The 23008-nt window shown below is 32.4% G+C and overlaps 1 protein-coding gene across 1 annotated transcript in view; it reads left to right on the forward strand.

Moving 5' to 3' along the window:
- LOC129913369 (protein unc-80 homolog) overlaps positions 1-20761 on the forward strand; it is a 48762-nt gene extending 28001 nt beyond the window's left edge. Inside the window, 19 exon segments of the mRNA XM_055991996.1 lie at positions 5697-5841; positions 5908-6073; positions 6143-6237; positions 6321-6419; positions 6474-6617; positions 6683-6981; positions 7039-7208; positions 8625-8862; positions 8926-9264; positions 9316-9882; positions 9937-10105; positions 10185-10319; positions 16867-17171; positions 17230-17459; positions 17519-17714; positions 17771-17989; positions 18053-19513; positions 19570-19738; positions 19790-20761. Of these exon segments, the coding sequence (XP_055847971.1) occupies positions 5697-5841; positions 5908-6073; positions 6143-6237; positions 6321-6419; positions 6474-6617; positions 6683-6981; positions 7039-7208; positions 8625-8862; positions 8926-9264; positions 9316-9882; positions 9937-10105; positions 10185-10319; positions 16867-17171; positions 17230-17459; positions 17519-17714; positions 17771-17989; positions 18053-19513; positions 19570-19738; positions 19790-20682 (6039 nt within the window). The 3' untranslated portion in view covers positions 20683-20761.
- The last annotated feature ends 2247 nt before the right edge of the window (positions 20762-23008 follow it).

A 23008-nucleotide genomic window follows, 5' to 3' on the forward strand; every position in this document is an offset into this window, starting at 1 on the left:
TAAATGGCATCGATATCAAAGAATTATAGATATAGGTATACTTAATTCATAGAGAAAAACCCACAGACGGTGTTACGATATTACCAGTGGAAACCAAAGGCTGAAAATATTGCAATTTTTGAGATGATTAGGATTACGCAGCATCTCCACCCTGATTAGTTTCACTAGTCGTGTAGATATTCTCTAGTAGATCTGCTATATATGTGCTCTTCTGCGCTCTGCGAAGTGGATAAGAAATGCATTAATTTCTTTGAATTTTGTGTCTAAAAATCTGAAATAAAGTATTGTCCATTTAACAATCATACCAAAAATTTCTGGCAAGCCTATAAAAATATTCTTGTCTGGCGAGAGAGAAATGCCAGTAGTGACCAAAACCTGAAGCAATTCATCCCTATAACGCATAGGCGGATCCAGGGGGGGGGGGCACGGGGGAACGTGCCCCCCCCCCCAGAACTTAAAGTTCATACTTAAAGGAAATCAAACTATAAGAGTTTTTAAAATATATGAATAATAACAGAAAGAACTTGAGTGAAACTCTTGTCTATTTCTGGCTGAAAATGCGAATTTTATTGTTTGTTGCATTCCTTTCCCATGAAAAGCTCCACCTCACAAATAAATAAACGGCTATTTGTTGGGTACACACGAATTTTTTTTCGATTTAAGAAAAAGTAAATTTTCAAAGTGATTTTGGTGAAAAATTTATATATGGACATTGACATTGAATGATATTCTAAAAAAAAAAATAATTGTATATGCAACTCTATTTTTTCATACGGAGGGGTTAAAAAATTTGCACTTTTCTCGTTGTTTTTTTTAACATTAGTGTTTTCAAAATAGCGGAACACGCCACAACATTGCATAAACTATATATTATAGAACTGCTGGATATGTAGAACAAACTTGCATTTTAGAAGTTTGCCCAAGTTTGCACCCCGAAAATAAAGACCCCTTGAAAAAAACTCCTCAAAAGCGACCCTTACTTATAGATTTTTATAAATATTATTTTATTGAGAAAATTTCTCCAGGGATACCTTTAAAAATATGTAAAAAAAAAATGTTTCAAATTTCAAAAGAATCGGTGCAGAAGTTTTGAGGAGCACCGGCGTTGATAACATTAGTTGTGGGGATAACGATTTAAAGTTTTGAACTCTGGACTAAAAGACTAAAACGTTCCTAAGGGAAGTATTAAAATACTCAGAACTTGGTCAATTTGGCTGCAAGAGACCTACAATTTGAACACAATATTCTTGAGATATAAAACAATTTAACCCCTTGTAGCCCCATGTGACATTTCTGCAACAAACCGAAAAAGATTGCATAAAAGCTCTACAAACTATTTTTTTTTCTTTTGAAGCTTCTAATATAATCTTTAAGTATTGCTTTATCGAAATAGTACCTACTTCAAATTTCTAATAAATAGCACCAATAGTTTTTAATTGACAGTTAATGTTGAAAGTTGGGCTTTTTTTGAAAATAAGCTAATTTGTGTAAAAACTACGAAATTCAGAAAAAAAAAGTTTTCATTAGTTTATTTTATTTTATTTTTGGATTTTAGGAAAGTGCCTAAAAATTAATATTAGATAGTTTTTTGCTTGAATTTTTGCATTTTTATATAAAAATAAATTATTTAAATTTTTTTTTACTCCCTAAATATCAAAATAACTAAGTAAATAATGACTTTATTGAATTTTTAAAAAATACGTGTTTTATTAAAGATAAAGGCCATTCGATTGACTTATTAATTTTTAAATTTACGACCTTGGGTTACAAAAGGTTAATGCAAATAAAAAAAAAAACAAAACTGGGTTTCCCAGCAAAAAAGTATGATTCAGTTTTTTTGTTATTCTTAGGAACTTTAATATTTATTAGATTGAAGTCTTTAGTATTTGACTAAAAACTACTAGATCATTAACTAATATTATAATTATGTCCATAATATTGCAAAATTTTATACAAAATCAATTAACCCTTTCGAACCCAAGCTATGAAAATCAATATTAAAAAATGTTTTTTCGGTATTATCGTGTCACAAATATCACAACTAAGAAATATGAATAGCAAAAAGTTTTTTTCCAAATTAATAAATAGCAAAAATAATGTGTTATTCTCATGTTTCATGTAAGTAACATGCACTGCCTATGACCACCAAAACAATTCGGACAAGTGAGAAAATAACTTTTTATGAAACTATAATGTATGCTACTTCTTCTAAGCAAAAAAAAAACAAAACACTTTCTGCGTTAACATTGTTTTAATCTTTTTTTCAAAATTATGACCATATATAAAAAAATTTTTTTTGCAAAAAAAAATAAAAAATGTGAATTTCAGTCCCTTTTTCGATAAAAAAAAAATAAAGGTATGCTTTTTGACTAACTTTTTGTAATAATCCAATAACTAGGCATTATTATCTTTCAATTAAGCCATCGAAACCTAAAAAATTGTTTAATTTAATATTTTTTACGAATTTTTTAAAATATGTTACATGAGAGTAACGCTGGGTCAGAAAGGGTTAAAAAACGTACAGCCCTATTCTGCTATCCATCGGGGGGAAAAATCGCTAAATATTCACCAATTACGATTCTGCTATTCATCGGGGGGAATCCAAACTCACGTCGGTAATATCGGTAATGTTGTTCAGTATTCCACTAATCACGTGAATGAACTTGCTCCATACATTTGCAATCCGCATACAAAATGTTGCGGATCTGTCACTTTTGTTTGTAAAAATAAATTCACCATCGTTGAAATTAAGCAAAATGCCACTTTTCATAAATTTTTAATTATTTCTTAACATTTAATCGGCTGCTTTTATTTTTTCTATGCAAATAAACACAAACAAAAAATTTTTTTTTCCTTTCAATTTACTTCGTCGCCATTTTTTTTTTAATTTGACGTTCACCTCGACGTCAAATTGAGGGATGATAATGCAGTTTACCCGATGGATAGCAGAATGGCAAGGTAGAGTTAAAGTGAACCGAATGTGTGAATCGGATCTGAGATTCACGGGAACAGCAGAATAGGGCTGGTAAACATTTTTTTTTTTCAAAATTTCATCTTTAAAACTTAATTTCTCAAAAACTATTTGGTGAAACAACTTAAGTCAAAAAATTAAATAAAGAATAGATTACTAACTTTAATATAGCACAGAATTGTACGTGCATTTTCTGGTTTTTTATATTTTTTTTCTTCCGGCTAATCCAGGAGTAAGAGGGTAAGCACTTAAGTGGCTTTTACTGTAACAAGAAAATGAAAATTTTTCCTTCCGAATAACTTTTTGGTCATTTGGTACCTATTTGATGTGGGAAATGTGCCTAAATATTTTTGGCCAGGTTTTAGACCACTGTAGGTCGTTAAAATTTTCTGCTTGTTAGTCAGTCGTATGGTACTTCACTTTATTTCTAACTGTTATTGCTGTTTTTTTTGCCAATCCGTCCCTTGTGCCCCCCCCCCAGAAAAAAATCCTGGATCCGCCCCTGGAAGGGTGCCAATAATTGGTACAAAAATCGGGGGTGCCAACCATTGTACCCCTTACGCTAGTTGTTGATAGTCGCATTTTTATTGTTGTTTTTGATTATCAACAACTATTCTTTGCTCTGAGTAAATCAATCTTCTAAAACCCTACAAATGCAAAAAACTACACATATGGGAGACCTAGGTTCGATTCTTGAAATTTAGAAAAAAAAATTGCAAATGAAAAAAATTTGCATTTATTAAAAAAATGTTTGTTACAACTGAAAAATATTTGCATTAAAAAGAATGGGAACGGGTCGTTATTCTGTGTTCCGAAATTGTGTATGACCAAAATCCTGTATCTGAATAAAAAATTCTGTAGGTATGAACATATATTCTGCTTTTCTATTATTCTGTATTTCAAAATTCTGTAAATCTAAAATTCTGTTTTCAAAATTTTGCAAATCCATTATTCTGCTTTTTGGAATTCTGTTATTTCGAACCTATATACAATTTTATTTTGCCTGTTGAACATTTTGTATTCAATTAACAGATTAAGTATAACAACTCCATCATCGGGCTCGAAACGTCACGATCCCGATGATGGAGTGAGACACTCCGAAACGCGTCGCCTTAAAACTAAATTAAAGTTGTGAAAGTTATTTAATAATTTTAAATAAAATAAAATAAATTAATTAATTGTGCTTTTCATTTTTTCATTTAATTTAACTTATTTTTTTATATTAAACTTCATTAACACCCACAACTTGGAGACAAAAACCCAAAATGCATATGTCATTCAAATTCAATCTAATAGATGTGAGCAGGGCTACCTTTGCGCCTCTAAAGAGGCGTTTTTCCTCTTTTTTTCACCCAATCCACTTTCCCTCCACTTTTTAAAAATTGTCAAAAAATCCCTCTTTTTGATATTTTGGTTCCTCTTTTTCCTCTTTTTTAAAATTAAATACGTTTGAATAAAAAAAATTGACATATTTTTGAAAATCAAGGAAAATGTGACCTATACCACTTTCAATTATAACGACTCAATTGTAAAAAAAATATACCTACGTTACTGTTGTTAAGCGCTGATTTGATTTTTATAAGCTTATTTTTGATAAATTTTGTGTTCTTTTTAGAAGAAATTATGCACAGGCAATGTTTTTATAATGTTCTCTTTTTAAAATTGTATGAATACAATTTTAATTTTAAAAAATTCTGTTAAAAGGTTTGTGTTGCGGTTCGGAAAAGGCGCAAATGAGGTTATTCGTGTGACTGTCATACTTAACTTATTCTATTTTCACATTTTTTTATTGGGGCCTCTTTTTTTATCAAAATCCTCTTTTTTGGCCTCTTTTTGAAAATCTACGAAGGTAGCCCTGGCTGTGAGCAATATGCAAATTAATTATGGAGGTATAATTACTTCAAAACATTTTCTGCCAAGAAAAGTCCAAAAATCTGTACTCCAAAATTTTGTAAATGATAAAAGAATAATTGTTTTGTCAATGAAATCCAGAATTTTAAATTTACAGAATTTTGGAATCCGAATTTTGGCACCTATACAGAATTTTGACACCAACACAAAAAAATTATATATATGACATAAAAACTGAAAAATATTTGTATCGAAAATAAAATTTTTATTGCAAATAAAAATATTTTGCATTAAAAAAAAAATTTTATTGGAAATAAAAAATTTTCTGCATTGAAAAAAAAACTCAATGCAAAATGTGTGCATTAAATACTTTTTTTTTAATATTCGTCGAATGTCTTACAATTTTGACTATTTGGCCTTACATTAGCTATTTTAAAATATTAAACCTAATTTAACAACTATTACGCAAAGCAGAGCTATTTCAAACTTTCAACTACGAATTGCAATTCTACAATTCTAAAGGATGAACAATTTTTTAATACAAAAATTTACCAAAAGATAGATTTAAGCGTGGATTGCACACTTAAGTTTTTTTTTCTACGACTAAAGGTCACTTTAAACAAAAGATTGACGAAAATATTTACGCTTGAGATTAGCTTAAAATACGGTTGAAACTACAAAAATTAGCTATCCAAATTAAAGAATTTTAGTAACACAAAAAATCATAATTCCCGAAGTTGAAAACTTACAGATTTTACCTATATTTAAAAATATAAACAATCTTAAAAGACTTTTAAGAAGATAGCTTAACTTGTTTTTTTGTTTACCTTTAATGACACTAAAATAAGAATTTTAAATATTCTTTTATTTTCAGTGGGCTGAAATGTTAGGAGCTAGATTAGAAGAACTCTTATTTACCGAACGAATGAATTTTGAATCAGCCAATTCATGCTTAAATGATCCCGAGAAACAACGTGAACTACTTCAACAGGATGAAGAAGAAGATTTCTTAGATGAATGTAAGTCAAATAATTAACTTAAGTCTTAAAACGTTCATTAGAAATTATATTATTTTGAAAAAACAGCCAGCGTTAATCCTCACGGAAATGACTGTCCACATGCATTAAAGTTAATTGCTTGTGTACTTTTACACGAAATTACCGCATTTCTTCGAGATACTTATCAAACATTACCTAAAGCATCGAAACTTCTCCATAAGGATAAACCAGCTCCATGGGAAAAAGTCTACAGGTTTGTTTTCCTTTTATTTTGTCCATATTGGAATCCTGGCTTTGACATGAACCATTTTCTATAAACCAGGGAAGCAAATCGCCGATGGTCCATGGCTCTAAGTTCAATGGGACATTCTCAAACTTCAGCTCAAAGTCTTCAATCTATTGCTGGTAACGATGGTGGTAGGCTACAGGCAGATAATAGAGTGGCCTCATTCAACAAAGAATAAAACAAATGAATTTTTTTTCTTCCCAAATTTGTATAGGTGCTCCAACCGAAAGGAAAATATCATTTGTACTTCATGAACCGGATAATGAATCAGAAAATAGCAGTAATACAACTTTGACTATTCAGGGTGAAGATGGTAAAAGCTTTTAAGGGTTTTTAATTTCTTTCAATGACTTGAAGATTTTTTAAGGCGCTCTTCGTCGTCCTGTTGCTGCAGTTCGACCATTCCTCCTACGACGAGGAACTGCTGGAGCTGCAACTGGTGGATCTTTTAAACGACGATCTCTCAAACTTCGTCGAGGCACGAAAGACGGCAAAGATCTTGAAGCAGACTGTAAGTTCCTTTAATCTTCATTTAACTTTGCATCGAACTTTTTCTAATTCCAGTTAAAAGAATAGATTCCATCCAGTCGAGAAGAAAGGTATCTTCTCTATCGGATAGAAGTGATACTTCGGAACCGGGAATTATAAGTGGCGGCGAAGAGTCGCCTGGAATCTTGAGTGATGATCAACAACCAGAATCTCCCACCGATTCAAATGAAGCCGATGACACCGCTAAAAATATGCCATGGATGAAGGCTGTTATTGAAGTTATGAATAGTTACAATTATTATTGCACTCACAAGGGATTTTGTCATCCATATTGTTATAAGAGACATATGAGAGCATCTTCAAGGCTAATAAAAGCTGTTAGGAAGGTAAGCCTTTTCGATTTCTTTAACGATTTCCAAAATTATGAGAGAATTGGTATAAAGGTTTATGGCGAAGAATTTGGGTTCACATTTGACATGGAACATCAAACACAAGAAGGTTATGCCACAGCTAAGCCACCCACCCGCCAAAGATCGACTCGAAAGGTATCTGAACAAAGCTCAACTCAAACTTCTCCATCGAAAAGGAAGGAAAGCATTTCAAAAAAGGATAGGTAAGTCGCTGTAGATTAGGTTATGCCACTTTTGTATGGCAAAAAAAGTACTCTTATTTTTAAATGTAATAGTACTCAAAGGTTGTATTAGGGTTTGAGGTTTAAGAATCCTTCGTCTTTGGCTTGCTCAAATCGGTTGAAGTTGAAAAAAACTTAATTTTCCTTTATTTCTTATAGTTTATGAGTTATATTTTCCTAAAGAAAGGTAGTGCCTAAAGAAACAGTTTGCTCATGGGTTCATAGCGACATCCTGCCAAGGCATAGGGTTGCCAGGATTGCCACGGTTTAAAGTTAATTTTTTGAGTTTTTTCGAATACGCGACTCTGTTTGTAAAAAAAGTTATTTCAGAGTTATTTCAGAGAAAAACTTATTCAAGGTTTTTAGACAATTGAAATTTTAATAGGGTAAATATATTTTCTTACGTGAACTTTTTAGTAAAATTAATTCTACTAGTTTTTGTGACCTATAGCCCACAAAAACTAGTAGAATTAATATTTTAATAGGGTAGACGAAGTTGAATTTAGAAAAAGTTCAAAAAGCTATTTTCTAAACGAAAAGTGATAGAAAAAAGATTGATATTGGAATCGATAGATATTATAAATACATATACTTATGAAACTCACGCATGCAAACAAAGATTAGGCGCGTCCCACAAAGAAAAATCTCTGTGGGCTCAATGTCAATATCTCTCACAATTCTCATAATTCTTTTAAGATATGAAAAAAAAAAAAACAAAATATATGTACATATACGAAGTTGTAAATTTTGAAAAGTGGGAGAGGAAACAAATTAAAAATTTTCTAATAATCGTGATTCGAACCCTAGTGCCCTGGTTTTCAGTTTTTGACTTTAAATTGATAACATTATTGAAAACTTAAAAAATAGTACTGAACGTTAAATTTCGAAGAAAATATGGGTCTGAATTTTGTTTGTTCTTTTTTGTTATATGTATTGAGTTTAAAATTAATTTTTCCAAAATAGTCCATGAAATAACTTGATTTACAAGAGTTTTTGGTTTTACAAAAAGATATTCTAAAATGTTGTAGATGATCCTGTTAGTTTTGAAGAATTTCCTTTTTTTTTAAACATAAAAACCGATTTTATTAACCTAAAAAAAATGTCTTCCTTCTTTCATAATTTCATACCTTCTTTATTAAGCGTTAAATTTAAACAACTTTCAAAAACTTCGAAATATCAAAATTTCTTGGATCTCTTTCTATACTTTGAGCAAGCAATTAAGATACTAACTGAAATACAAATTCTTAACGCAGGATTTAATTTTGATAAACAATACAACTTTTAAAATATATTACATTTGAAAATTCCATAGTTGAGCACTTTGACCCACCCTAACCCTACTGTTGATCCTGTATGAAAATCTTCAAATTTCTTTTTCTTTTTTTTTTACTCTTGAAGAATAAGTGACGATCCCGACATTGAAATGGTAGAAAAACTTGCAAAAGCTCTAAACACTGAAAAAGAGAAACGTGACGAAAAAGAAAAGCCGCCAATTTTGAAATTCGTCAAAAATCACATTCGAGGATTATTCCATTTTCCTATGTCAACTTTGCTCAAAGGTGCAGTCATTTTGACCGAAGAACTTGTTATCGAAGCACTTCCAGCTGCATGGGAATTACTTCTCGAACATAATCAAGTTAGTTTTTTTGTGATGAGTTGTCCCAAAAGAAAGCTTAAACTTTTCTTCTTTTTAAAACAGGAAACAGCTGCAGTAGCTGCTTCACTATTTCTCATGGGCTCAGTTAAAGCTCAAAACTTCGCCTTCGATATAATGCAGAGATCACTCAAAAACAAAGATCCAGATGACAGGATTGGTGCTATTATGAGATTCCATGTGCTTTGGAAGTGTCGCTTTCAAGTTTGGCCTCGCATGGAAGATGGAGCTCACGATGTTACCTTTAAAGTGCCACCTGGTGGTATTGAATTCACACTGCCATCACCAAAGATTGGAATTGAAAGTCTTCCGGTGGTTGATCCACCATGGAGTCCAACTCAACAAACAAAGGATATGGATGTTACCTTAAACCAGGATAGACATGTAAGTTAACGACTTAGTTATCAACTTCAGGCCTTAAAACCTTTTTTGTAGCGCTCATTAGTAACTGCAACAAAAAGTCGAAAGATGCAACAGACCGAAGCTATTCGAAATGCCATCCGCCAACAACACGATAAACAACGAGCTGAACGGCACAGTTTTCTAATCACCACTATACCCATCAATCAGCAAGCTTCCCATGAGCCTGGTTTGGACCATACTCCCGGTGAAGATCATGCTGAAGGTGAAGAGGAACTTGAAGGCGCTCGGATAGCTCCACATTTGCATGCAGCTCATTCGCTATTCCCATCGGTTCTTTGTTCTTCCGTGATGCAGATTGTTGCTTGTTTAGACGATGCAGCAATCGGTTCAGATGGCAATTCAGTTTATGAAGTTGCTTATCAAGTCATTTGGATTTGTTTGGTTGAAGAATCTGCCCTATTTTTGAGATACGTGTTGGAAAGATTAACACGTGAACGTCAAGATCAAATGTTTAAGCTTTTGCGACACTTGATTCGATTTGTTCCTCGATTGCCACAGCAGGCTGCATTTGCTTTGTACAATTCGATTATAGGGTATATTATGTTTTATGTTCGATCATCAAATGAGCATAAGCAAGAGGTATTTTTTGATATCTTCCTGATTGAAGAAAAAATTGATTATTTATCCTTTTAGTTGGTTGGATCAGCACTATCTGTACTTTGGATGGTCGTTCATAGCGTTCATGGTATTATGTTTAAGGATTTAAAACAAATTTTACGTAAAGAACAATGTGATGCATCGATTTTGTTAACAGCTAATGTTCCAGCAGCAAAGAAAATTGTTGTTCATGGTCCATTTGAAGGTTTAAGAATTGATTTGATTTATGACGATTTTTTCCAAATTCAATTTTGTATTTTTTTTTTTTTTTTTGTCTTTTATAGATGATGGAAATATACCTTCACAGTTTCCTGTTCAAGAAGATACTTTATTTAGTCAACTTTTAAAGGAAGCATTAGATTTTTATCCAGTTGATGAAAAGAGCTATCATCATTATGTATTAGTGGATTACAAGAGCAGTAAGTTTAAATTCTAGATAGTTCAAATAATGTAGTTCTTGTTCATGACAATTTTTTTTAAATCTCCACTTAGCGGACTTTATTGACCCAAAGTCTTAGGAAGAAAATGGTCGATTGTCTTTGGTCATTAACATTTTTCAAGTTTTTATTTACAGTGGAATTAATCGGGTTTTATGCAACTTATGGCGATATTCCACTTTGTCTTTGGTATTAGTTACGAATCTTGTGTTCAAAGCACATTCAACAAGCGGAAAACGTGCGCAGATGTAGGTTATTTTTTGTTGTTTATCCGTTAACTTTAATGGGAACTTTTATACGTAACAAATACAATTGTAGCCCATTAACCGGCTGCCGAAATTTCGCCGGCTACAAAAGTCAGCTGAGCTGGTGAATCTGGGTTACCGGTTTTTTAAAACAGAAGTGAATAGAGATAATCTGCAAAAGTAAACAATCGATGAAAAAAACAAGCAATTAGATTTTAGCCGGTTTCATGTGTTATGATATGGACTAGGTCAGTGTTTCTTTTTTATTATGTCACAGAATACAAATGCCCTTCTGACAATGTGTGCTTGCAAACACTAAACACCATAAATATCCTAAATGCTTAAAATTTTTCAAGTTGGGAAACATTTGGCTAAGTCCTTTTTTTAACATACATATTTCATAGCTCAAAAATGTTGGTGAGATAACTCGAGGTTAAATACAAAAATGCTTACCACATTTTTCTCTCCGAATTTGTTTCCTGTTTCCTCTACTTTAAATTTTATTTTTAAGTTAATTGGGGTTAAATTCATTCCTAGAATAATAAAATGCTTGAAAACTAAGCAAATTTTGAATATGTATATAGAAAAGAAATAAAATCCAAGAGTAGGTTTCACGTACTTGCTCTTATGTTAAAAGTAGCTTGGAATATGTGTAATATATGTGTAACATAAATTTTGGTTTGAAGTTACAAAAGCATCTCCTAAAATGGTATTGACTTCAAAAAAAAGTATGCCATTTAACTTCTTGTATAAGGTATAACAAAGGTTTTTAGTATGCCATTAATTGACACTAATGGAGTTTTCGTTTGGTAAATTTTTAATTTTTGATCTATAAAATGTTTTTTTTTCGTTACGAATCGAGTACGTTTTCAGATTGATTCATGTTTGCAAAAATGAGATGGAAAAATACCTAAATAATTTCACTTAAAACTTTACCATTTAAACTCAAAACTAATTTCATTCTTACTTGCAACCGAAATAAATTATTATGCAACAAAAAGTTTTCAAGTTAGTAAAAGAGGGGTAGATGGTAGATCTGCCGAAAAATCTAGATCTTAAAAATTGATCCAAGATCAAAAAGTTAAATCAATTTTTTTTGCCCAATCGAAGGCAAAAATTGTCAAAATCAGTTTTTTGATCTTAATAAAAAAATAAATTGATTTTTGTACCAAACTAAAACCCCATTAGAAACAAAGTTTCAATGAAATTCATTCATTCGTTTTCGTTGATTTTTCAAAAATTTGAAACTTTTTTTTATAAAATTAAAAACGTTTTTTTTCAAATTTTGTTTATTTGAAGCTACAACAAAATCTTTGAATATTTTATTTCGTTGAAATCGTTTAACTCATTTTTGAGGAAGTCAGAAGCCAAGAAATCTGTCCCATGATAAGCACCGCTATTTTGTAAATCAAAATCGTTAGAGCTGTTTTTGAGAAAAATGGCTTTTTCCATTTTGGTCAAACCGCAAGTACCGTTAATTGTGGTCCACGAAAATAAATTCCCCTCTACAGAATCACCAAAAACTCTTAACTACCAAGATTGAAGTAAATCAATTTAGTGTTTAAGGCTGCAGCTCGCGATAGAGGCAGACAGACGCACAAACGGACAGATATTATGTTGACTTCCAACAAATATACATATTTAAAAAGTCAAAGTATTATTTGAAGCAACCAAAAATTATTTGTATCTTTTTTTGAAAAATCTTGGTTGGTTTCCTTAAAAATATGTCGCCACAGAAAGAAGAGTAAACTCATTAAGATACTTTTCATTCGTTCATTTTTCGTCATGCATTTGTCCTATTTTTTTGTAGAGATACTACAATAGTCATTTTAAAATCATATATATTATTACGGTTGTCGAACACCCTTTTCCGGGACTTACACCGAACAGATTTTAATAAATTATATCTTAAAAAAAGGCGAATTTCTGCCGCCAGAATCTGGCAAAATATAAATATATAAATGTTTATAATTTTTAAGAAATCTTAATTTGTTTAAAAAATAATATTCCAGCCAAAATGAATTTTAAAATGACTTTTTATCACTTTCCAATGAATCTGGAAATGTTTGACATGGCGTGTTCCTGTTCACATTAGGGGTGTTCGTATATCATTAGTTCGTATCATCAGGGGCGTTCATTAGGCGAGTAAATTCTCCGATTTGCTTAAAAATTCTGATGGTTAACATTTTAAGCATTATTATGTACAAACAAATTGCAGATAAGTTTGGACAAAAATATGAAACCTGTCAAATTTTAGAAGTGGGGATGAAATCCTCTCAGAGAAAGAAAAAATTGTGCAAAAGTACGCAAACTCTTTTAGGACAAAATTATCATTTATTAAAAGAAAAAAAGAAGGCACTAGCTTTTGAAAGATTTCAGACTTTTGTCCGAAGAAATTTTTGGGCAGAAATTTGCAAGAAGAGGGGCTCTCTTTTTTGTAAAAAAAAAACTACACAGTTTCAGTCTAATCAAACAGGAATTGGGTTAAAAAAGTTGAAAAAAGGAGAATTATTTCTGTTTTAGGCAGTACCTAAACAGCCCTGTTACATGTAACATTAGTTATACATTTTTATTTAATTTTTGGAACACAAATTAAAAATGCCAACTTTTGAGGTTCTGGGTAGTCAACCTCCGTAAAAAAAAGATCACTCAAAAGTTTTATTTTGTATTTAAGTGCCTTATATCATGTTTTCACTAAAATCCAAATGAGATATTTTCGTAAACTATTTCATTTTGAATGGTTAATGGTTAATGGTTAACCCATAGAATCCGTTCCACCCGTTGTGTCAATCAATCCGTTGAAATTGAAGGATGGGACAGAAAGGGGTGACCCAAAGAATACGTTGCATGACGGATTGCTTTTTGACAGCTCACTTTAAATTCCAAGGTATGTTCGATATTTTCTCGATGAATGTGCACTAAGGAAGTTCTGATGCAAGAAATTGTTAACTATTATCGTTGTTCTTTTTTTTTTAATAAAATAAAATACGCTACTAGACTTTATGTATGTTCTTGCTCTTCAGTTAAAAACAATTTTTAATAACAGATTATCATTTGTAGATATGACTTTGGCATAATAAAATTGAACTCTACAACAGAATTTTAGTATTTAATTGATATAATTTATTAGATATATCATTAAATGTTACTTTTATTACATTTTCTTCACAAATAAACAACTAAAGTTCACAATTCATAAAATCAGAAAAGAAAAGAACACAGTTCTTAGCTCTGAAATTCCCCGGTCTGCACTCCGAAACAGAAAATCGAACTGATCTATTGTTGACAACCAATGTCAAAGGATACGACAGATGAAAAAGTAGAAAGTTGGGCTATTTCTTCCGTCGAATTCGTCAAATACAAATAATTGATTTATTTTATTCATTTATCACATAATACGATATTTTGATAGGAATAATTATATTCCACATAGTGTAGTTCCGATAACCAATGAAAGATACAAAATATTTTGCTTATTTTTTACTTTGGTGTACTTAGCGTAGTTCCTTCAACATCAAGTGCGGTCCTACCTTTATTTTAATTATTCTTTCAGATCATTGAACACTTCTACATAAGATGTTTCCAAAATTATTGGAAAGTGGAAGTGTTCATCGCTTTTGACAGGATCTTTGGAATAAGTTCAGTGGGGAACTTCCAACGATTGTCAGTATAAGAAAATAGTCAAAAGAAAACAGAAAAAAAGAAAAAAAAATTTACAGCTATAGCTGGGATGGTGAAGACTGAAGACATAAACAAACAAAAGGAGGCGCGAATTGCGATAGAGTTTTGTGAATTTAGTTCGTGTTTTCCAAAATAAATATGTAAAATTAATTATTTTTTTTTAATTAATCGGAAATAAAAACTTTAAATTTGAAAACAATCGCGAAATATAAAAGTTTTTGTGGTTAAATGATTTCGAACACACAGTGTTTGTTGTAATGTAAGTGTGTGTGACAATATGCTTTTTGTTTACATTTTCCCTGCCGAGATATGTCAAATTAGAAAAGGAAAAGACAAAGATAGTTTTTGGAATTTCCCTTTATGAAAAAAAAAACACCGCCAGAAACAAAACAATAACAAACGTTTAATGGCGTTTTTAATTGGCAATCCGGAATTGTTCTTCGATTCAGAATCCCAATTGAACAGTTTTTTTTATTCCGAAGAATCTGAAGTTTAACATGTGCCACATATATGTGTAATCGCGCCAAACTTCATTTGTTTTTGTGCTGCAAACATTTTGTACTGCTAACATTTAAATCTATGAATGTGTGAGTGATTCTGCTTCTGATTCTGTTTTTAAAACCAGAAGAGAAATTCTGTTTTTTTTCAGAATCAGAACTGTCAGTTTTGATTTTTGGTTTTTTGTGAAATTTTTTGAATCCAAAATGGATGCCATGCTATGGTTTTTGTTTTTTTTTGTGAAAAAAATTTGTTTGCATCCATCATGGATGTAATGGCCTTCCACTGCGGAGTTAATACTAAAAAAACAAAAGCGACTTTTCTGACAGACAGCTGCCAAAGTTTATGTACAGTGGTGCCAAATATTTGCATGGATTTCAAAAATCAATATAGATAAACAAAAAAACACACCTATGGTTTTTTTTTCAAGATTTTTTGTAAGTACCTACATATCGCACATGTACTACAAAAGTGTCACAACTCAAAAATCTTCATTTTTCAATAGAGACGATAAACCAATTTAAGGAGAATAGAACGAGTATATTTATTATTTACTTAATTTTTAGAATAGGAAACACACTTTTAACCAATTTTAGACAACCACCATCATTTTAACTATCTTAAACCTTGGAAATTCACGTTTTTAGAGTTGTGACAATTTTCGTGATCTTTGGACTAAAAATGTGTCATTTTTGTCAAAGTAGTTTTTATTTCAAATGAAACATCTAAAACGACATTTTACCTTCTGGAATAAAAACTATTCAAATTCTATCAATGGCAACTAGATAGATTTGTCCGGGAAAATTTCAAAAATTTTTTTTTGTCAATAACTAAAAAAATCTGTTTTTTGAGTTGTGACACTTTTGTAGTACATGTGCGATATATGTATGAACATATTCCGTAGGAACATTTCATCTTCCATTTGCCAGGAAAAGTCTGGGAAGTGTACCTATGTATGTACATATATAGTATATACATACATAATGTACATAAGAAAAAAGCCGGAATATTTGAAGGCTCCAGGGGAAAAACAGCACAAGTCCATTCCAACTCATTTCGAGAAAAATGCGTTTTTAAATTTTGTTCTCCATACAACTTAGTACTTAGCACACAATTTATTTATTTTTTCAGCAAGGCTTAAATTTGTTTTATAAAAGTAAGGATGCCATCAGATAGTGGTCAGTAAATACTACAAGACCTCATCATTCGTTTATTTTTGACAAAAAGTGGACATGTGCCGTTTTTCCCCTGGACCCTTCATTTGCTCTTTGCGTGCTATAGGGGCGTAAGTGTTGCACCCCTATTACGATTGTCAACTATCAATTCTTTGCCCCTGGGTAAAAAGGACTTACATAAATGATAGTTTACCAGAAAATCCGATTGAAGTTGAAAATCGATGAATTTTTGAGCATTGATCCCCTTATTTTTATAAGAAAGAGTTACTCTAAATTTATGTTTTTGATACCAAATAAAAGAGCTTATTCTCTTTTCATCAAAACCCGAAAGTGCAATTTTGTGACTTAACCTCTTTGTAGCCGGAAGCAAAGAATTTATAGTTGTTAAAAAAAATTTGATCTCTTATTTGCTTTGAAAAAAATTTGAAAACGAAGAATGATGCTAACCGTGAAATGTAACTGAAAAGATCCATTAAAAAAATGACCAGTTTTCCCCCATTTCGATTTTAAAACATCAAATTTCAGTATTTATCAACTATCAATTGATAGTTAAGGTGGTGAATGCATGATTCAACATCGGTTCAAGTTCTTCAAATTGACCAAGTTTGAGATATTAGTTGCGGCAACCTGTTTGAAATAGAGTTAATTATAAAATGTATGTACAACTTAGGGAACCTAGAATTGCTAAATTTAATGTGCCATATTCATAGCTGTTTAACTTAAACTGGGGCTAATCCAATGTATTTTAAAAGGGATGAACAGGAGTTTTTTAGTAATTCTCGACTTTTTAAAAAACACACTCTGCATTTACATTTGTACCTACCTAGCTATACTTTCTTTTTATTTAAGCATGCGAGAAGTCTCGCACGGGTAAGCTAGTAAGGAAATAATCGATTAATTTTTCTTTTCTTTTAATTTGTATATTTCCAGGCAAAATTCTCAATCCCAATTGGTACATTCGAGATTTATATTTCTTCAAACGATCACAATATCCTGAAGTCCGCTTAATACCCATGAAACCAGAAGATTCCTTCTTAGCTCTACAAAAACAAGAATTAAGTAAAAAATTCGTTGAAATTGGTAAAGTTCATTTGACATGGGCTATTTTGAAAAATGTTGACATGGTCGTACAAAGAGTTGTATTTCTACACGAAGAACTTATGAAATTACCATCATTTCCACGAAAAGCTTTAGAAGTTGATTTGGATTTACATAATGGTGGAGAATATGGAAAGGTTTGTAATAGGATTTTAAATTTTTTGAGAAAAAAAACTTATGATTTTTTTTGTCCAGGCCCTTCTTGGTTTAGACGTGCTACACAAATTCATGTGGGTACGATTAATTGCTCGAATGTTCGAAGCAATGGCTGGTAATTTTGCCTATTCAGCAGACATTCAGCTATTTTTGAATGTTCTTTCGGGAGCAGCTATTCTTCATGCTGAAGATTCTTGTATCATGCGTTATGTTATGGCAACCTATATCAATGCTGCCTTCAATTTCAAAAACATCTTTTCTACAAATGGGTAAGTTTTGAAATAATTTTAAAAAAATAACCTTAAATACCTAATTTTTCAAAAAAAAGTTATTTCATGATCATGCCAACATTACTGCAAGTCTATTCTCTCCATCAAACCAATAAACTAATTACAACAACGATAGAATATGCAGTCAAGCAGTTTTATCTGCTCAATCGAAAACCGTTTATCTTACAAATGTTTGGATCTGTGTCAGCAATTCTGGATACTGACGAAGAAGGAGCTTATGGTGAAGCTCACAAAGTAAGAAGGATCCTTAAATTTTGTTTATCCCACGACTTACTTTTCTCGCCTACAAGGTACAATCAAGCTGCCTTTTCAACCTTCTTCTCAGCTTAGAAGATCCATCACCAGATCCATTGAATATCGCGGAACTTGTCAAAGAACCGAAACCACTTAAAGCCATCGATTTTTGCTATCATGACGAAGATGGAGATGTAACCGTCCTGGATTGTATAACTCTCTGTGTGATGGTAGTCTCTTATTCAGCTGAAAGTACAAGAGGTTATCAAATGCTGGTAAGGCCTTATTTAAATTCAATATACAAACACCTATTCAAACTGCGTTATGGTTTTTTTAAGATAATCTTGGAAGCAATTCTGCCATGCTACCTGCAACAAATCCAATCCCCCAGTTACATTCCTTTGCAAGGAAAGTCCGAGCGGGATATCATTCTTCAATTAGCAGTTGCCATTCGAACCATGGTCCATAACTGTGAAGGTCTAGCAAAAAGCTACAACGGACCCTACCGCAACAGTCCAGAACACAAAGGTTCCAGTCAACGTAATTGCAACCGTGGACCACCCTGTTCCCCAGGCTTAGAATTCGAAGAGGAATCCCATTCAAAATATTTGAGTGATGCCAGAGCAAAGAATCTCGCCGACTCTACCGAAGACTCTGAAATGATTCGCACCGAATATCGCCGCCCTAGAGATGTTCTCCTCTCTGTTGTCGGTGATTTCTTGAGCAAAGCTTCAACCCGTTTACAAGAACTTGCCAAAAAACTACCAAACGATACAAAACCAACCGAAGTGTTGGATGTTAAATGTCACATTCGATTGGCAGAAATTGCACATTCTTTATTAAAAGTATCACCATACGATCCAGAGTCGATGGCCTGTCGAGGTCTTCAACGTTACATGCAGGCAATTTTACCTCGTGCTGAATGGTCAAGTGATGCTTTACGCAACACAATGGTAACAATTCTCCGGCGAATTGATAAAGTTTTCCTAAAGATATCAAAGAAACCCTCGATTAGACGCAATACAGATTGGGAGGCAGCTGCTGGTCTCCTTAAAGGTATCCACGAGACTATTGTTCGCCATCCATATGTCCTACATTGGCAACATATAAAAACATTAATCAGTACGGTACAAAATTTAATTGTCAATGAACCTGGATCAGCACCAGATGGTGTATCAAGTGCTGGGGCTGCACTTATGTCTCAGAATCCACCGGCGTTCTTTTGTTCCACTGTTGTGCGGCTAGTTGCCTTACAGGTAGTTAGCCCAGTTGACTTTTTCTCATTAGTTCAGATTTGCGGTGGAAGTGCTGAATTTGCCACCCAAGAGAAGGCCGAGGGTTTTCTGATGCATTTGTTGATGCCGCTTTGTTTGAAAGTCTGTTCGGGTCGAGGGGTATCAGATATTGGCGAGTTGAAGCAAAGTGATGTATCATTTTTGTTAACTGCTGTTTTGAATGCTATGAGTCCTCCTGCAGGTAGGACAGGCCAAGCAGTTGCACAAATAAATAGAACTGGTGGGGATTTGCGTGCTGGCTCACTCACTTTTACTGGGAGTCGAGATGCGAAAAGACCTGCTCGTATATCAGGATCATTGTATCAAGCAGCATTTTTAGCTTTGAGGATAGTCTGCATATGTTTTGAGAATCGTCTGGCGACGGAATGGTCGCGAATTGCAAGAGTTATGAGAGATTTGGGTAGAAGGAATGAAGCAGCTCCAGATCTTTGGAGCTTTTTGGAGTTCGTCGTTACTCATCGGACACCGTTATATATTGTTCTTATGCCATTTATTCTCCATAAGGTATCGCTTTATAGAAACTATATAAACAAAACCGTTATAATTATTCTTCTTCTTAGATTGCTCAACCACCAATTGGAGACCACGAACGTCATATGCAATTCATTATTCGTGAACGCTTACGTGGCACCCCACCGCAAGGAGGTATTAAATCGAAGGGAGCTCTGTTGCTTGAATTAGCTCGAGAACTTCGTGATTTGCGTGATGAACTGGAAGAGAAACGATATGGTAAACCACTTTATTTATGACTAAGACCTTCCTCTAATTGTTTTCTTTAAGGTTCCGTTTCAGAACAAACAAACTCAGATCACACCAAACGTGAAGCCACAGCAGCATCATCGACCGCTCCAGATGGTCACAAATCCCAACAAAGACCATCACTTATTTCGATTTTTACTGGAACAGCTGGTCAAGCAAGTCATTCACATGTTTCAGCTGTTCCAATCGATTCGAGGAGTGGTTCAGGGGTAATTGGAACTCCAAGTGATACCCTATCACAGCAAACATTGCACCCACCGAGAGAATCTTTATCAAGCGGATCGACGGGGACAAATCGTGAGCATGTTACTAGTGAGAGTCATAGTGGAGAGAATGCTGGTTCAGCTCCAACATTGGGTCAAACTCCTGCAGGTCAATCGGGTAGTACAACGACAATTGCAGGCATTCCACCGAGTCTTGCAGCACATTTGTCACACTCTCAGTCACTACAACAGGCTCCATTTAAAGCTCAAGCTCCAAAACTTAGATTTGTAACTTCAGTGGAATTTAAACATTCATCTGGTGAAACATCAACTACACCATTATCGCCAGAAAGTCCCGCCGATGATAGTTCGGGTGAACATCAGAAATCACGTCTGCAAAGGACAAAGATTTCAAGTAGAAAAACGTTTCGTTTGAAACGATCTCGTCATGGCCACCAAGAGTCAACAACGACCCACCCTGGTCCAGCACAACCACAACCACCGGATGACCGTCCAAAGCCACTTAGTGAAATATCATGGGATTCTGTTTCGCAGACATCTTCAACATCCGGCTATAGAGATAATAATAGTCTGCAGACTGGTTTACTTTCACCTGATGGATCATTGGGCGGAATGACTTTGGGACGATCACCATCGCAACATTCTCTTTTGATGCTTTTTGAAGCACAAGATGAGGATACGCTTATATAGGATTAGTTTTTTTTTTTTGATAAGTGACTGAATGAAAATTTGGAATGATTGATTGGACATATTTATGAAACAGGAATAAAATAATGTTAATTTTAGAATAGAATAGAAAAATTAAAAAAAAAACTATGTCTTCGATGTTGTGTGGCCAAAGAAAAAAGCTTAGATCAATTAGTTAATATTGTTGTTGTTGTTATAAATTCTTTTTTAAATTTTAGATTTAGGTTTATACTTTGATAAAGTCTAAATGATGTTCAATTATTATAATACTAAATTGCACACAGTATTATTGTTTAGTAGGAAAAAAAAAGAAGATATTTTTAATCGATGTTAAGTAAGTAAAATATAATAAAACTATGAATGTTGAGTTTAATAATAAAATGGGTTTGTTTTTATTTTTCACTTAATGGGCAGGTTCAGAAATGTTAGGGAGTAAGTATTTAGTCAAGTTTTGAGGAGGAGGCATTCAATTTGGCTTTTTAAAAAATGTATATCTTGATATTGAACTGTTGCCGTTATTTTCAAATATTTTTTTCTTATTTGAACCTTGTATACATAAGCCCAAGAAGTTGTCGGGCCATCCTCTGATTTAATTTCACATCCTATTAGTATAAAATACTGCAAAATTTTCAGCCTCCTATTTTACCGAAATTAAAAAATTTGTGTTTTTTTTACCGACTTCCAAAAAGGAGATACCTATTCAATTCGTATTTTTTTTTTGTGTTTATTACCTCATAACTTTGGACTTTAGAAAACTGGTGGCTGCAATGTGGTGCCATTTAAATTTCGTTCAGTTTTAGCCATGGGAAGTATTAGAAAAACCATATTACCCTGTTTGATCCATTGAAGTCGGTTTTGTTTTTTGATAACAATGATTATTTAGTGCAAAAACAAGATTTTTACATGTACATATCTCCTCTACGGCTTGATCGATTTTGTTATAATTTTGCACAATTATACTAACAATGATCCTTAGTAGTATTGCATTCCAAGATATTTGTAAAAACATATTCTTGAACCACAAAAAAATCGTAAAGGAAATCGATTTTTTTCGTACCTATAACTTGCATACTTCGCAAACTTCGTCAACACGTTAATAGACAATGTTTAATTAAAAATATTGAAAACAAATATTTTTGGATAAACAAAAAAAATAAAATTTTTTTTTTTATCCAAAAATTATTTTTTTCAATTTTTCGAAAACATGACAATGAATTTGTTTGAAATTTTGTTTTACGTGTTGATTAAATGTTTCTACAAAATGGCATACCAAATTTGTTTTTAATTTTTTTTTTTTTTTCAAAAAATCATTAAAAATTACTTTTTCAAAACGGCTATAACGATTTTGAAATTTTTTTCTAAAAATGCATCTTTGTAAAAAAAATTAAAGTGCATACTTTTTTTGCCACTCAATTTCATTTAAAGAGTTGTTTTTTTAAATTGAAGAAGGAATTTTAAGATTTTTTAGATTCTTTGCAAATTTGCATTGCTGTAAATAAAAAGATTAAATTTTCTTCAAAATGCTGGGCTCAAAAAGTTTTTTCATTTAAAATTAACCGAAGAATGACTATTCGAACCTATCTTTATTTTCCCATTTTTTGTTTTACTCAAGTAAAAAATAGACCACAACAAAAAATTTTGTTTTACTATGTATGTATAACACATTTTGTTTTGATTACTCACACTCTATCAAAGACGAATTCAGAGTCGTTACTCAAGTAAAAATTTTACTCAAGTGAACATTTTCTCTTGCGTTTGACCCACTTCAGCTACTGGTTAGGTTGAGAAAACCTAAGGGTTTCTTTACTTTAAGCTTATGAATTCCTACTCAGGAAATTTTAAAGTAAATGCTTGGGCAAACACTCAGAAAATTTATCTCAAACTTACGCTTCAGAAAAAATTTTATTGAGTAACGACTCTGAATTCCGCTCTTAATCTATTGCTATCATTAAAACTTTTGTTTTAAATAAGTTGTATGTTTATTTCATTCAAAATTTGGCTTTTGGGTGAAATTTCAAACCGTAAGTTTTAAGAACGTAATAAGTCCAACGTTTTTAAACCATTATACCTGTCTGCCAGAAACCGATAGAAATAAAATTTTTATCTCATTCGAGTCAAATCCACATAATCTTTATTTTATCTGAAGGTCAAACATCTGAGAACAATAAAATATAGAAGCTATTCAGTTTTTTTGCGTTGTCCAACAATTTTGCAAAATGGACTTTAACTGACATCGTTTGTATTGTTTGCATTATAGTTTGCCTCTAGATTTTGGATATTTATCCCTATTAAGACTTTTGTAGTTAAAGTTAAACGATTCGCTCTTAAA

This window comes from Episyrphus balteatus, chromosome 3 (assembly GCF_945859705.1).
Source record: "Episyrphus balteatus chromosome 3, idEpiBalt1.1, whole genome shotgun sequence".
NCBI lineage: Eukaryota > Metazoa > Arthropoda > Insecta > Diptera > Syrphidae > Episyrphus > Episyrphus balteatus.